Here is a 13,886-nt window from a genome sequence, read left to right on the forward strand (position 1 = left end):
AAAAAAACGAACAAAAAACCTACCTGTTCCCAGCCGCTCCAATGGGTTTTGCCTGAGAAGTTTTGAGATGAGGTCCTGAGCATCTGGTGGAAGGGAGTCTTCCTCATCAGGCCAGATGATTTCATCTAGAAATGCAGCAGGATAGCCATGAGCAAGTCACACATAGTCTTCTCAACTTGTCTCCAATAAGGCTACCATAACAGTGCCCAAAAAATACTAACTACAACCAACAGGGAATCAAATCTCAAATGCTGAATGGATGACGGAACTGACCACTTATCACTTGTCCAAAGAGCTCCTCGGGAGTGTCTCCAAAGAATGGTGCGCAGCCCACCAGGAACTCATACAGGATCACACCCATCGCCCACCAGTCCACTGGTTTCCCATAACCTTGACGAAGAATCACCTCTGGGGCGATGTACTCTGGGGTACCACACACCTGTAAAGCAGAGTCATGTGTCATAGGTATGCCCACCGAAAAGACAGCACGAGAATTCTGTTAAAATTGTGTCTCTTGTTTCTTAGTGTTTCTCGTTTTTTGTAAATTTTTGCATTTCCTTCTACTCCCCTCTGTTTCTTTATTGTAATGTTTAGAGTTTTGCCCTGGTCCCTTTTCCTTGCCTATTTCCACTTAGAATCTACAGGTGTACCCTAAAACATCCAATAAATTCCTCCTGTTTGTCTCAATTCTGTGCTGGGACATTAGCTTCTGCTCATGTTCTTTGGCTCATCTTAGGATGCTTTCTTTTGAGACTATTGAAAGTTTTTCGTTCTTGATTGTTTGGAATTTGGAACTTTGATCTCATTGTTTTGCTTCTTGACGATGGTTTCCAGATCTTTGGTTTTGTTACCTTTTTGGTTGCCTTAGGAGGAAAAATGTGGTCTTTGCCTAGTTTTGAATCCTTTTGAATTACAAGGGACTCTGTTTTTGCTACTAGGGCCAGGAGTCTAATATGGTGTCACACAAGTGTGCTTGGGAGAAAGTTGGTAGGCTCAAATAATGTGCTTGCTCAGCCAGACCAAGGGTTGGCACTGTCACTTAACCATCTCTCCTTTTATTCCCCTGCAGACCAGCCAAAGAACCAACCAAGTAGTGATGTCACCATAAACCCACCCTCTGATGATGTCACTTCCGGCCTTTGCTGATGACAACTTCCTCCAGAACCCACCTACCACAGATGTCATTTCCTCTTCTGGCCACCCTGGACCATCCCCTTCCTGTCCCTGCCATATAACGGCCTCTGTCTACCTGCTGTATGCAGTTCTGTTTGGAACTCATTTGTAAAACTCTGTTTGCTTTGCTACTTTTCAGTATACGGGGTGGCCATCCCCCCAAACCTTTTTGAGTCTCCTGCTCTCATTTATTCACAATGGTTACCTTTTCCCTGTTTGTGTTAAGGTTGACACCGAAATGTAACCAAAATTAATGGGATGACCAAGAGAAGAGTCATAAAACAAGGCAAGGGGTTGTAACCAGTGGGCCATTAAAAAGATTGTCAAACCGAGAAATCGTAATAGAAAAATATACTGGAAAATTCAGAAATCAAGGAATTTTTAGAGCATACAGTGCATCTGGAAAGTATTCACAGCGCATCACTTTTTCCACATTTTGTGATGTTACAGCCTTATTCCAAAATGGATTAAATTCATTTTCTCCTCAGAATTCTACACATAACACCCCATAATGACAACGTGAAAAAAGTTTACTTGAGGTTTTTGCAAATTTATTAAAAATAAAAAAACTGAGAAAGCACATGTACATAAGTATTCACAGCCTTTGCCATGAAGCTCAAAATTGAGCTCAGGTGCATCCTGTTTCCCCTGATCATCCTTGAGATGTTTCTGCAGCTTCATTGAAGTCCACCTGTGGTAAATTCAGTTGACTGGACATGATTTGGAAAGGCACACACCTGTCTATATAAGGTCCCACAGTTGACAGTTCATGTCGGAGCACAAACCAAGCATGAAGTCAAAGGAATTGTCTGTAGACCTCCGAGACAGGATTGTCTTGAGGCACAAATCTGGGGAAGGTTACAGAAAAAGTTCTGCTGTTTTGAAGGTCCCAATGAGCACAGTGGTCTCCATCATCCGTAAGTGGAAGAAGTTCAAAACCACCAGGACTCTCCCTAGAGCTGCCCGGCCATCTAAACTGAGCGATCGGGGGAGAAGGGCCTTAGTCAGGGAGGTGACCAAGAACCCGATGGTCACTCTGTCAGAGCTCCAGAGGTCCTCTGTGGAGAGAGGAGAACCTTCCAGAAGGACAACCATCTCTGCAGCAATCTACCAATCAGGCCGGTATGGTAGAGTGGCCAGACGGAAGCCACTCCTTAGTAAAAGGCACATGGCAGCCCGCCTGGAGTTTGCCAAAAGGCACCTGAAGGACTCTCAGACCATGAGAAAGATAATTCTCTGGTCTGATGAGACAAAGATTGAACTCTTTGGTGTGAATGCCAGGCGTCACGTTTGGAGGAAACCTGGCACCATCCCTACAGTGAAGCATGGTGGTGGAGGCATCATGCTGTGGGGATGTTTTTCAGCGGCAGGGACTGGGAGACTAGTCAGGATAAAGGGAAAGATGACTGCAGCAATGTACAGAGACATCCTGGATGAAAACCTGCTCCAGAGCACTCTTGACCTCAGACGGGGGCGACGGTTCATCTTTCAGCAGGACAACGACCCTAAGCACACAGCCAAGATATCAAAGGAGTGGCTGCAGGACAACTCTGTGAATGTCCTTGAGTGGCCCAGCCAGAGCCCAGACTTGAATCTGATTGAACATCTCTGGAGAGATCTTAAAATGGCTGTGCACCGACGCTTCCCATCCAACCTGATGGAGCTTGAGAGGTGCTGCAAAGAGGAATGGGCCAAACTGGCCAAGGATAGGTGTGCCAAGCTTGTGGCATCATATTCAACAAGACTTGTGGCTGTAATTGCTGCCAAAGGTGCATCGACAAAGTATTGAGCAAAGGCTGTGAATACTTATGGACATGGGATTTCTCAGTTTTTTTATTTTTAATAAATTTGCAAAAACCTCAAGTAAACTTTTTTCACGTTGTCATTATGGGGTGTTGTGTGTAGAATTCTGAGGAAAAAAATGAATTTAATCCATTGTGGAATAAGGCTGTAACATAACAAAATGTGCAAAAAGTGATGCGCTGTGAATACTTTCCAGATGCACTGTATTTTATGGAACAAAAAAATGCAAAAGTTTATTTGGAATCCAACACATTCAGACAGATACGGTTCAGTAGTACCGATCTTGAAACCGTCACACTAATGATGTCATTCTCAAAACTTCTGGGGTTGCTCTCTATAGCAACAACAGACGTGAGATGGCTACCACATCTTAAAATGGTGGCAACCAGAAGTAAACAAAATAAATGAATATCCATTTATAAAAATAATATAAATATGGAAAAAAAATTAAAATAAACATAAGAGAAAAGAAATCATATGAGACTTTAAAAACAACAGACTTGAGTCCTTTTTGAGGGTGTGGACCACCAGCCTATGTTTAAGTTTCAGAGGCCTACTTTGCGTTTTGAAGCCTTCTTTAGAGTTTCTTGAGCTAGCAATCAAAATAAATTCTTAAAGAATGCTCATTCACGTACTACAAGTACAATATGACACATTCACAAAAATATAGAGGAGAAAGTACCTGTTTGTCAAGAAACTCTCTGGCGTCTTTTTCAATATGACCCTCATACAGGTTCGTTGTAAGACTCATCAACCCAATCTTCGAGAGACCAAAATCTGTCAGCTTGATGTGCCCCATGGAAGTAATCAACAAACTAGGCAGACAAATAGAGAAAGGAAGACAAGAGAAGAAGTGATCATTGTCATCGCCAGGCAGAGACGGACGGACAGACAGACAGGTGATGTGGCATCTCATGATAGTTAGTGAGGGCGTACTTGTCAGGCTTGAGATCTCTGTGGACGATGCCGTAGTTATGAAGATACTCCAGCGCTAGTACGGTTTCAGCAAAGTACATCCGTGCCATATCTACAGGTAGGGCTCCAATGTTCTTCAAAAGCGTGGCACAATCTCCACCTGCAAAAGGAAAGCAATTACAAACACTTGAAGCCAATCTGTACCACTTCAAGACCCAAGGCTTCACTCACATGGATCGGCCCACACACAAATGGGGTCATTTCAAGTAGCACAAGGCTGAAATGGTTCCCGTTAGTATAGCTTGAATTCTAGAAACACCCACACTATCTTGGGCCAGCTTTCTCTGACAACACTGCTGTTTCCCCAAGTGCAAGAGGAACAATACCGAGCTGCCGGCGTGGGACTGCCACCTTAATGTGTCTGAGATGGAGTATTCCCAAAACAAATAACCTTCAAAGCTCTGTGACATGGATGGAGTCCCTCTGGTTTATCTGAACTGCATATTTGTCTGGGTGACTTTTAGCTTGCAGATAAGTGCCAGCTCAGGCCTCATGCCTGCCATAATGACTTCCATTCCACCTTTAGATGTGAGAAGACATTCTACAGCTGCTTTACCCGGGCAGTCCTCATAAATTCAAGGAGGTCAATTCTTTTTTCTTAAATCTCTGGTCCTGCCACCCCTTTTCTGATTCAAACTGTGGGCAGCCAGAAGAGCAGTCCAGCCAAAGGTCTACTCAATACAGAAAGAACACTTGAAGGGTTGAGCTGCATCCCACCCCAGGCACGTACAGTAGATAATCTGGCAGAGTGGCACAAACTCTCAGATCATCCGTGCAATTTTCTTCTCAAGGTCCCACAAAACCTACAAACTCACTCCGGCACATGGCAGGAGTGCATGACAGACTTACCCACCCCTCCGTTAACTTTATTGCCAACTTCCCAAAGTCACAGATGCTGTGTACCCCAGAGGGCTAAATGCTTGAGATACCAAGATGACAGTCCTCAGAATACGCCCAAAGCCCTTTGGCACTTCATTTAATGAGGTGTGCAGGTGATGAATATACGCCATACTGAAGAGGGTTTTAATGTTCAAACTCACAGTGATGAACTTGGACTGCAAATGTTTAATACAAATGTGAGTTTGACCTTGCAGAAGGAATGCCATAACACTGACTAAACAGTCAGAGATCAGGACGTCATCTATTACTTTTTAAACAAAACCTATTAAACTGTACTGCAGACTAAACTGCCATTAACTACGACTGATTACAATCATCTTAAACTGCCTTTTGTGGTACATTTTAAATGATAGCAGTGAAGACTGCTAGGCATTCGTGTAAATTTTGAGTATTCATTGATTTGAACTTTGTATCTTTTATTTCATTCTTTTATAACTGAAGACTGCTTGGAATGTTAAAAAAACCTTTAATGAGTCCGGAGGAGATAAGCTCAGCATGGGTATCATGTAGAGCTTTTAAGATCATCGATGATTTATGTAATTATTGTTAATTGCACATGGAGTGAGGACTTCTGGGATGCATGCTGTACAGAACAGAGGGAAACCCAAAGAGAGAGAAGGTCGTCACCATCAGCCAGCCAAGACGTCTGCACTGCAACTGAAATTCCCACACAAAAGACCTCTGGGAACTGAAGAAACATTTCAGCAGCTTTGCACCGAGGCTTGAAGGGACTTATCTTTATCATCATCTTACAGAAAGCATCTTTAAAGTGATCTTTTAAATACATTTCTTAATTTTGTTGCTTTATGAATTAACACTACAAACAAGTCTACTGTGTCACCTTGGCAGCGGGCACTTCAATTTGTATATTTTTTTAATTTTACACCTACAGTAATGGGCATTGAAGCAAATACTCCTCACTGCTGGACATGGGATGGGGCGGGGCCAGGCTAGAAGTAGGCGGGGTTGGATAGTTGAGTGATACCATAGAAGAAAGGTAAGGCGTTAGGCGTATATTTACAGTGCATCCAGAAAGTATTCTGAGCGCATCACTTTTTCCACATTTTGTTATGTTACAGCCTTATTCCAAAATGGATTAAATTCATTTTCTCCTCAGAATTCTACACACAACACCCCATAATGACAACATGAAAAAAGTTTACTTGAGGTTTTTGCAAATTTATTAAAAATAAAAAAACTGAGAAATCCCATGTCCATAAGTATTCACAGCCGTTGCTCAATACTTTGTCGATGCCCCTTTGGCAGCAATTCCAGCCTCAAGTCTTTTTGAATACGATGTCACAAGCTTGGCACACCTATCCTTGGCCAGTTTGGCCCATTCCTCTTTGCAGCACCTCTCAAGCTCCATCAGGTTGGATGGGAAGCGTCAGTGCACAGCCATTTTAAGATCTCTCCAGAGATGTTCAATCAGATTCAAGTCTGGGCATTGGCTGGGCCACTCAAGGACATTCACAGAGTTGTCCTGAAGCCACTCCTTTGATATCTTGGCTGTGTGCTTAGGGTCGTTGTCCTGCTGAAAGATGAACCATCGCCCCAGTCTGAGGTCAAGAGCGCTCTGGAGCAGGTTTTCATCCAGGATGTCTCTGTACATTGCTGCAGTCATCTTTCCCTTTATCCTGACTAGTCTCCCAGTCCCTGCTGCTGAAAAACATCCCCACAGCATGATGCTGCCACCACCATGTTTCACTGTAGGGATGGTGCCTGGTTTCCTCCAAACATGACGCCTGGCGTTCACACCAAAGAGTTTAACCTTTGTCTCATCAGACCAGAGAATTCTCATCGAAGTCCTTCAGGTGCCTTTTGGCAAACTCCAGGCGGGCTGCCATGTGCCTTTTACTAAGGAGTGGCTTCCGTCTGGCCACTCTACCATACAGGCCTGATTGGTGGATTGCTGCAGACATGGTTGTCCTTCTGGAAGGTTCTCCTCTCTCTACAGAGGACCTCTGGAGCTCTGACAGAGTGACCATCGGGTTCTTGGTCACCTCCCTGACTAAGGCCCTTTTCCCCCGATCACTCAGTTTAGATGGCCAGCCAGCTCTAGGAAGAGTCCTGGTGGTTTCGAACTTCTTCCACTTGCGGATGATGGAGGCCACTGTGCTCATTGGGACCTTCAAAGCAGCAGAAATTTTTTCGTAACCTTCCCCAGATTTGTGCCTCGAGACAATCCTGTCTTGGAGATCTACAGACAATTCCTTTGACTTCATGCTTGGTTTGTGCTCTGACATGAACTGTCAACTGTGGGACCTTCTATAGACAGGTGTGTGCCTTTCCAAATCATGTCCAGTCAACTGAATTTACCACAGGTGGACTCCAGTTAAGCTGCAGAAACATCTCAAGGAGGATCAGGGGAAACAGGAGGCACCTGAGCCCAATTTTAAGCTTCATGGCAAAGGCTGTGAATACTTATGTACATGTGCTTTCTCAATTTTTTTATTTTTAATAAATTTGCAAAAACCTCAAGTAAACTTTTTTCACGTTGTCATTATGGGGTGTTGTGTGTAGAATTCTGAGGAAAAAAATGAATTTAATCCATTTTGGAATAAGGCTGTAACATAACAAAATGTGGAAAAAGTGATGCGCTGTGAATACTTTCCGGATGCACTGTATTCAATTCACTAATAGTGATACTCTTTTTTATTCAATACAGTAGTATAGTGTTGGAATGCTACTAAAATTTTGACTTTGGCATCGATAACAGCTTTCAGAGAACCCAGTAACTTTATCAAAATGGTTCTGAAACAAATAACGGATAACTCAAAAAATCCCATGTCTTACTCCAGCCTCCTTGGTGCCTGATAATAATGATAATAATTAATTACATTTATATAGAGCCTTTCTCGTTAGTCAAAGCACTTCAGTGAGTAGGAAGCAACTTCAACCACCACCACGTATAGCATTCACCTGTATTATGTGACGGCAGCCATTTTTGTGGCAGTACGCTCTCCACACATTAGCTGTTAGGTGGTAAAGTGGTGAGGAAGAGAGCTAATTAGAGACAATTTCAATTGTAGACATTATTGTACCAGAACACTCACTACATTTTAGATATTAGGTGATGATGGGGTGAGAGAGATAACAATAAGAGACAGGGGACGATTAGAGGGTCCAATTTAGCCTGGACACTGGGATACACCCTGCTCTTTATGAAGGATGCCAAGGCATCATTAATGACCACAGATGAGTCAGGACCTCAAGTTTACGTCTCATCTGAAGGAAGTCGCCATTTTTACAGCCCGGTATCACTGTCCCTGCACTGTGGTATCGGGATCCACATTCAGACCACAGGGCCTGGCCTCACCAACACCTCTTCCAGCAGCAACCCAAGCTTTCCTAGATCTCTTTCCTAGCTTTTCTAGGTCTCCCATCCAGGTACCAATGGCACCATTTCCCTATTGACAGCCATAAAGTCCTGATCACGTTAAAACAATAAATGGGTGGTGTCGGGTTTTGGTACTCTGTCAAGTCCCAATCCTGTTGACATGTATGGCCTCATTTCATAAAGTCTACAAAATGCAATTAGTGAAGGAGAGATGGGGTCGAGATGGAGGGGCTTTAAGGGGAATCAGAGGGAAGCTGATGTTTACTTCCAGTACCTAGTATCATATCGTTTCCAAATGTAGGGTTTTTGGTGCTTTTCAGTACTGATATACCACACAGCCCTACAGTAGTAGTGCTATTACTTATTTATTCATTACTATCCATTACTGTCCCAGAATACAGCAGTAGCTCTCGTTAAATGCTAATAGTCAGGTTCTGCCTAGGCTCCATGCTTCGCTCATCTCCGCGGCTGCAAGAAACCCAGTCACAGCAGCTCTGTCATCTTGCTCCGTGTAATCGAAGCGGGTTAAGTGACATGATGTTCACATCCATAAAAGTAACAAAATAAAAGCATCTTAACTTATAAAAAAATTTTTGACAGATGGCTTGGCGACGCCTTATCTACAGTGTCTAAACGTGCACTCAGTATTTCCATTACACTAAAATCCACCTCACAATCGCATCATCTAAAGATTATAATGATTCAGTATTTCCCTGACACTGTAATTTAACAACAAAGCCCCACAATGATGTGCTATCTGTCATGTGTTGAGGCAGACAACAATGTTAACTTAAGACTTTGGCAAAAAATTTAAATTACCTTTCAGTACTTCTTTGTAAAATGCTGTGTATAAAAAAATCTAAACTAAAATCTGCCCTCCACATCCAACAACTAACAGCAGCACAAGAATCTGTCATCACGTGACTTAAAATCCGCTGTCTACAAATGTAAATTCAGCCACATGATATTGTAAAATGGCATTAAAAACGTATTTTATGTGCAATCGACAAGCAGATTGGTGGTGTGACTCGTGTTCTGCAGGCGTTAATACTGGTCTGTGGTGGTGAGACAGAAGCTGGGTCTGAAGACCAAGCTCTTGGTTTACCGGTTGTCCTCGCCTACGGTCATGAGCTGTGTTTAATGACTAAAAGAAAAAGATGGCAGTACAAGCTGCAGAAATGCGGTTACTTTGCAAGGTGGCTGGGCCGAGAAGTTCAGCGATTTGAGAGAGCCTCAGAATACAGTTGCAGGGGCCAATGGAGGTGGTTTGGGCATGTTGGAAGGATGCCTCCCGGCAGCTCCCTCTACAGCTCCTCTGGGCACGTGTCACTGGGTAGAGGATCAAGGACATGATTGGGGAATTATACAGTATCTCACAAAAGTGTGTTTCTGTAAATATTTTATTATATCTTTTCATGGGACAACACTGACGATATAACACTTTGATACAATGTAAAGTAGTCCGTGTACAGCTTGTATCACAGTATAAATTTGCTGTCCCCTCAAAATAACTTCGCACACAGCCATTAATGTCTAAACCGCTGGCAACAAAAGTGAGTACACCCCTAAGTGACAAATGTCCAAATTGTGCCCAAAGTGTCAATATTTTGTGTGGCCGCCATTATTTTCCAGCACTGCCATAACTCTCTTGGTCATGGACTTCACACGAGCTTCACAGGTTACCACTGGAATCCTCTTCCACTCCTCCACTCCTCCATGACGGAGCTGGTGGATGTTAGAGACCTTGCGCTCCTCCACCTTCCCCACAGATGCTCAATAGGGTTTAGGTCTGGAGATCTGCTTGGCCAGTCCAGCACCTTCACCCTCAGTTTCTTTAGCAAGGCAGTGGTCGTCTTGGAGGTGTGTTTGGGGTCGTTATCATGTTAGAATACTGCCCTGCGGCCCAGAGAGGGGATCATGCTCTCCTTCAGTATGTCACAGTATATGTTGGCATTCATGGTTCCCTCAATGAACTGTAGTTCCCCAGTGCCGGCAGCACTCATGCAGCCCCAAACCTCATGACACTCCCATCACCATGCTTGACTGTACGCAAGACACACTTGCCTTTGTGCTCCTTACCTGGTTGCCGCCACACACGCTTGACACCATCTGAACCAAATAAGTTGATCTCGGTCACATCAGACCACAGGACATGGTTCCAGTAATCCATGTCCTTAGTCTGCTTGTCTTCATCAAACTCTTTGCGGGTTTTCTTGTGCATCATCTTTAGAAGACGCTTCCATCTGGGACCACAGCCATGCAGACCAATTTGATACAGTGTGTGGCGGGCATATGGTCTGAGCACTGCCAGGCTGACCCCCCACCCCTTCTACCTCTGCAGCAATGCTGGCAGCACTCATACGTCTATTTTGTTGCCAGTGGTTTAGACATTAATGGCTGTGTGTTGAGTTATTTTGAGGGGGCAGCAAATTCACACTGTGATACAAGCTGTACACGGACTACTGTACATTGGAGTAAAGTGTCATATCTTTAGTGTTGTCCCATGAAAAGATATAATAAAATATTTACAAAAATGTGAGGGGTGTACTCACTTCTGTGAGATACTGTATCTCTTGGCTGGCTTGGGAACGCCTGTCAATTCCCCAATAAGACCTGGAATGTGTAACGTCTGGGCTGACCTGCTTGAACTGCTGCGACTCTCACCAGGAAAAGTGAAGATGAGATGAGATTTCATTGTATGCTACTAATACATGTGATTACATTACATTATTGCTGTTACTTCTGCGTATGACTCACTGTCACAAAAACAAGGAATAAGCAAAATGGAGAGAACAAACTCAGGAAGTGACAAGAAAACTTAAAAATCCACATTACTAACCGAGAATGGTAAACCGGATGGACGCAGGGACATCTGGCCATGGGCCGTAGCCACAAAAAGACGTACTGCGCAGGCGCCCCAAGAAATGAGGTGCCGCGAGAGACGCCGCGACCACAGAAAAAAGGAGTCAGCACAGAAAAAAGGAGTCAAATGCAGGCGACGCACACAGCGCCGAACGAAACCCATTGCACACGAAACTAGCACACAAAAAAAAGAAGCCGCTCGCGCCCCACAAATCCCACACCCACCTCCAAGCACCCCTCCCCCCCCCCCCCCCCCACAAGCAACGGACAGGACACACACAAAGAGGACGATTCAACAAGCCCCTGGCACACAAAAAGAAAGAAGATGCTCGCGCCCCACCAATCCCACCACCCCCTCCAAGCAACATCCCCCCCCCAGACGCTGGCAAAGCACACAGCGCCACACGAATCCCATTGCACACGAAACAGGACGCACACAAAGAGGAGGATTCAACAAGCTCCTACTACACCAAAAAAAAGAAGCCATGACCGCCACACCAAGCCCATTAGAGACGAAACAGGACAGACTACGGACATGGCACACGAGACGTTCACAAAAACGACGATTCACACCCACAAACACACTAACATCAATAAGAAGTGACACCCAAAGCCCCATTTCTAAAGGAACCGTCCGTATTAAACATACGTCATCTCAACACCTTCACACTATGCAGCATAGGTGGATCTCATTACAATGAGGCACTATTAACCGTTCAACTGCAGAAAAGGGTCCATATTAACAGTGAGTGCGATCCTCCTTATTACTTATCCATATTTCTCACGCTGAAGAACAAACAAGTCATGAATACACGCTCATGGGTACAAAACGATACGGCTCAGATAACGGGACCAAACACACGAACCCGCATGAAAAAACAAAATACACGGCGGCGCATACAATGCGCTTCTGAAACTCCGGGAGAAAAAATGTCTCGGCTCCAAAAACGCAAAGCTCAACTAACCCCGTTACAGAGACGAGCCCAAATGGACAGACACAATGAACGTAGACGCATACAGCGCGCGTCTCAAAGTGCTGCATCGAAACAAGCACGAGTTCAAACCGAAAGACCTCGCGTCTCAGACATACAAAAACGGGAGCGAAGAGACAGCATAAATGAACGCAGACGTCTACAACGCGCATGTGAACTGCCGGAAAACAAGCAAGCAAGGCTCCAAAAACAGAAAGCTCAACTGACCGACATACAAAAACGGACAAGGCTCGATACAAACAATGCACGACGTAGACTGAAACGGACTTTTCGCACAGCACAGGCGAATCGATTACACCTCCAAAATAGCGCGTCCCAAATACTGGACATGCAACAATGCGCCTCTCAAACGCCACAAGCAAAACATGCCCGTCGCAGACATCAACGCCAGACACCTGCTAAACGCTTGCGCCACTTGGCTGACAACGCGTTCAATAATGAGTCCAGTATTGAGGAAAATTCATTGGGATTAATGAATGTCATTTGCAATCATTGTCATTCACTTAACTTCCCTGAAGAAACAACTGGCAATACAAGTAATGAATTTACACGTTGTTGTCAAAAGGGTCAAATTAGACTGCCTCCTTTACATTCATATCCTGAATATCTACAGAAGCTTCTAACTAACGATGTACCTGAAAGTAAAAACTTTATGAACTGCATTAGATCCTACAAATCGCTATCCACTATGAACATAAACAGTTGCACTGCACGTGACATCCGTCTTGCAAAACTGTTAATTATTGATGAATGTACAATGTCATCCAGCCACTTACTCAACACCATTCATAAACTTCTACAAACGTTGATCTATAATAATAAAAGGCAAAGCCCTCACTGACTGACTGACTGACTGACTCACTCACTGACTGACTGACTCACTCATCACTAATTGTCCAACTTCCCGTGTAGGTGGAAGTCTGAAATTTGGCAGGCTCATTCCTTACAGCTTACTTACAAAAGTTAGGCAGGTTTCATTTCAAAATTATACGCGTAATGGTCATAACTGGAACCTCTTTTTTGTCCATATACTGTAATGGAAGGCAGCAAGATGGCCGTAGGAGACTGAGTTGCGTGTCGCGTCATCACGCCTCCCACGTAATCACGTGAACTGACTGTGAACTCAGTACGTAGAAAAGAAGGAGGAGCCCCAAAGAGCGCTGAAGAAAACACTCATTACACAATTGACAAGGCAGCGAAACAATAAGAAGCGAGTGAGTGACGCATACAAGCATCTTCATAAGACACGAGGTATAAAAAAGCACGGTGTAAACCGTAAGTCTAAATTTACTTTATAGAAACGCTCCCGCTGCCGTTTGCAATACCATATTCGCGAGATACAAGTTTAATGAGAAGACACGAGGTATAAAAAAGCACGGTATAAACCTAACCTTAAATTAACTTTACAGAAACGCTCCCGCTGCCGTTTGCAATGCCATATTCGCGAGATACAAGTTTAATGAGAAGACACGAGGTATAAACGAGAGTTTGCATCACTTTGTAACAGAGTTAAAATTGCTGTAGCGAGAAACTTTTAACTGCCGGGTCTTAGCTAACATTAAATAAACCCGGGGACATCGCAACATCACACAAGAGAGCGGCTCACGTGAAGTGACTGAACGCAGCAGGAGTGATCACTTCCATGAATCAAACCTGTTAAAAAAACACATTACACAATTGATAAAGTAGGAAAAGAATATGAAACAAAGCACGGTATAAACCGTAACTTCAAATTAGGTTTATAGAAACGCTGCCGTTTGCAATACCATATTCGCCCCTGCGAAGCGCGGTGATTTTGCTATATATATTAAACTATTTCAACCATTGTATGATCTGCTTCT

At 43.9% G+C, this 13,886-nt stretch overlaps 1 protein-coding gene across 5 annotated transcripts in view; it reads right to left on the reverse strand.

The window, feature by feature from the left end:
• Nucleotides 1-13,886, reverse strand: part of mast2 (microtubule associated serine/threonine kinase 2) — a 484,826-nt gene that overhangs the window by 44,059 nt on the left and 426,881 nt on the right. For all 5 annotated transcript variants that reach the window (XM_051932694.1, XM_051932693.1, XM_051932696.1 and 2 more), the window contains 4 exons: nt 3,913-4,051; nt 3,659-3,791; nt 274-439; nt 20-125 (listed from right to left, as the gene is read on the reverse strand). In XM_051932694.1, coding sequence (XP_051788654.1) covers nt 20-125; nt 274-439; nt 3,659-3,791; nt 3,913-4,051 — 544 coding nt within the window. The remainder of the gene's footprint in view (nt 1-19; nt 126-273; nt 440-3,658; nt 3,792-3,912; nt 4,052-13,886) is intronic.

The sequence above is a fragment of the Erpetoichthys calabaricus genome, chromosome 10 (assembly GCF_900747795.2).
Source record: "Erpetoichthys calabaricus chromosome 10, fErpCal1.3, whole genome shotgun sequence".
NCBI classification, from domain to species: domain Eukaryota; kingdom Metazoa; phylum Chordata; class Cladistia; order Polypteriformes; family Polypteridae; genus Erpetoichthys; species Erpetoichthys calabaricus.